The 2669-nt window shown below is 37.7% G+C and overlaps 1 protein-coding gene across 1 annotated transcript; it reads left to right on the forward strand.

Annotated features, from left to right (window-relative positions):
- Window positions 1–252: 252 nt before the first annotated feature.
- Window positions 253–2254, forward strand: LOC131644552 (uncharacterized). Its single transcript, XM_058915083.1, has 3 exons — window positions 253–1249; window positions 1338–1530; window positions 1618–2254. The coding sequence occupies exons 1-3, from the start codon at window positions 812–814 to the stop codon at window positions 2061–2063; spliced, it is 1077 nt and encodes a 358-aa protein (XP_058771066.1). The 5' UTR covers window positions 253–811; the 3' UTR covers window positions 2064–2254.
- The last annotated feature ends 415 nt before the right edge of the window (window positions 2255–2669 follow it).

Here is a 2669-nt window from a genome sequence, read left to right on the forward strand (position 1 = left end):
CGTCTTCATCACGATTCACGAGGCTCTCGTAAAAGGATGAGGTCATTTTCGACAATTCCCAACTAACCCCACATCCAGTGTAACGTGGCTCATGAACCGAAACTTGAAATTAAAACCCGGTTCACACCTCAACACGTAACATACTCAGCTATTACAAGTCTTTCAATCCGCCACGTAGGATTTACACGTGGCACTTCACTCTAACTGTCATCGCATTTTCTTCTTCGTCTTTAAATAATCCACTCTTTCCGAACTGCTCCTTATCCTCTGCTCCACGAAAGCCATTGCAAACAGAACAATTCCACTTTCAGTCGCCGGAGAATATGGAAGCTCCGGCGATTACCGATGACGTTTGAATCAAATTATAATCATTTCTAGAAGTAGAAATCCTAAGCTAAAGCGAGTTAACTTGGCAGAGTTTTCAAGTTATTCCATGTTTAGTTTCACAAGTCAGAGGCAAATTATTATGGCAATATAGTAATAATAGAAAAAGCTTAAAAAATATAGAAAGAGAAAAAAAAATCAGGAAACTTGCACTGTTTTCAGCGTCAACAGTTTTGGCAGAACACGTTATTCCTTTTCTTTTTCTAACTTTTCCTTTTTTGTGACTTTCTTCATCATCAAAATTTGAAAACGTATGCGGCGAATCGAGAAAAGGTGACTTCATCTTAGAATTTCACAAATTTAGTTTCACATAGTTCTGTCTTCTTCTGACTCAAATTAAAAGTTTAAGCTCGAGATTCGAAAATGGAAGAAATAAATAACTGAAAGCGTGAAAGAGTGTTACTGTGAATTTGATTGTGAAATTGTGATGTTTTATACAATGAAAATTCAACCGATTGATTTTCATTTTGATGAGGAGATGACAAGAGATGAACCGGTTAAGCCGGTTGTTAAGTCTCGTCTGAAGCGGCTCATCGAGCGTCAATTCTCCGGCGTGCTGAGAATTTCTGCGGCGGAGAAGTTCGGCGGTGATCTGGAACCGCATTTATGCAAGGAAGGATTCACCGGCGGCGGTGAATTCGAACCGAGCTCAATATGTTTGGCGAAAATGGTGACGAATTACATCGAGGAGAATAACGAGAAACATTCGGTTTCTGTGAAGTGTGGAAGAAACCGCTGTAACTGCTTCAATAGGAACTGTGAAGATAATAACTCTGATGATGAATCAGACGCGCGTGGCGGTTACGGTGGTTTTACCGGTTCCAACTCGAACTATTCATCTTCTGATGCATCTGAAATGCTCAAGGTAAGTGTTGCTTTGCTTATTTGAATTTGAACAACGGATTGTTTGGTTCGAAACGATTCTGAAACGCGATTTTTTTCAATTCGGATAGGGTTTGGTAGCTTGTAAAAGCGTTGGTGAGAGAAATCTTCTAGCGGACACTGCGAAGATCGTTGATAAGAACAGTAAGTGCAAACGCAAAGATAGTTTTTGCAGAAAGATTGTTACCGACGGTTTGTTAGCGCTTGGATACGATGCATCTATCTGTAGATCTCACTGGGAAAAATCATCTTCGTATCCCGCTGGTACTTAAATTTTTCTAACTAGATTGAAAATTTAATTTGAATATCAATTGTTAGAGATTGTTGATTTTGATTGGTGATTTTGAACAGGGGAATATGAATATATAGATGTGATAATTGAGAATGAGCGGTTGATAATTGACATTGATTTCAAATCAGAATTCGAGATAGCTAGATCTACGAAATCGTACAAGACGATTCTCCAGAATCTTCCATACATATTCGTTGGAAAGTGCGACCGTTTGCAGAGCATTGTGGCGATTGTATCGGAGGCGGCAAAGCAGAGTTTGAAGAAGAAGGGAATGCATGTTCCGCCGTGGAGGAGAGCTGAATACGTGAAAGCAAAGTGGCTTTCAGCTTACACTAGAATGAATGTGCACGTGCAAAAACAACAGAGCTTGAAGGAAAACTGTGTCGCTGAGAATTCCGGCGGTTCCGGCGAGTGGAAGCCGCCGGAGTTGAAGCCGAAGGGATCATTGACTGGGGTTAAAATGGTGACCGGTTTGGCAGTGGTTTTTGAGGATGATAACCCATAGATAAAATTTTGACTGTTTCTGATTTTGGCTTAATTTTTCTTTTTTAATTTGATAATATTAGGATTGAAAAATCTTATATGACTGTATAACAGCTCTAATTCTATCCCCTTCTGTTTTTTTTATTGAAAGGTGGGATGTTTTCTTTTTACTTATATGAAATTAAATAAAGTTGAGATATAGATTTTGAGATATTGGTCCATTGTTTACTTATATGAAATTAAATAAAGTTGAGATATAGATTTTGTGATATTGATCCATTGTTTTAGCTTATAGTTTCTTAGTTTTGACGATACAGCTTACTTCTTATTATTATTATTATTATTATTATTATTAGTTTTTTGTGTTTTTCTTTAAATATACGCTAGATCCTTGTTCTTATTCTTTCCTTTAAGAAGAATTGTTAGTTGATGCAGAAATTTGGTAGTGGGTCTAGATCAATGGTTGAGTGGGGGTTGATCATTGATGCTTGTAAAGTATCTCTTTGTTTTTGGATGTGTTTGGGACATTTATCTTCTATTCAAACAAGGAGAGAGATCAATCGTTGAGTGGGGGTTGGTGTCCTTGCACGAAAGAAAAAGAGGAAAGAAATCTCAATTTATTAATGAG

Source organism: Vicia villosa, linkage group LG1 (genome assembly GCF_029867415.1).
Source record: "Vicia villosa cultivar HV-30 ecotype Madison, WI linkage group LG1, Vvil1.0, whole genome shotgun sequence".
In the NCBI taxonomy this organism is placed as follows: Eukaryota; Viridiplantae; Streptophyta; class Magnoliopsida; order Fabales; family Fabaceae; genus Vicia; species Vicia villosa.

Excerpts from the sequence above, each read along its gene's own strand:
- LOC131644552 (XM_058915083.1), top strand. The coding sequence starts at position 812 with ATGTTTTATACAATGAAAATTCAACCGATTGATTTTCATTTTGATGAG. Across the intron at positions 1,250-1,337 it reads ATGCATCTGAAATGCTCAAG|GGTTTGGTAGCTTGTAAAAG; the intron begins GTAAGTGTTGCT and ends CAATTCGGATAG. Across the intron at positions 1,531-1,617 it reads ATCATCTTCGTATCCCGCTG|GGGAATATGAATATATAGAT; the intron begins GTACTTAAATTT and ends GATTTTGAACAG.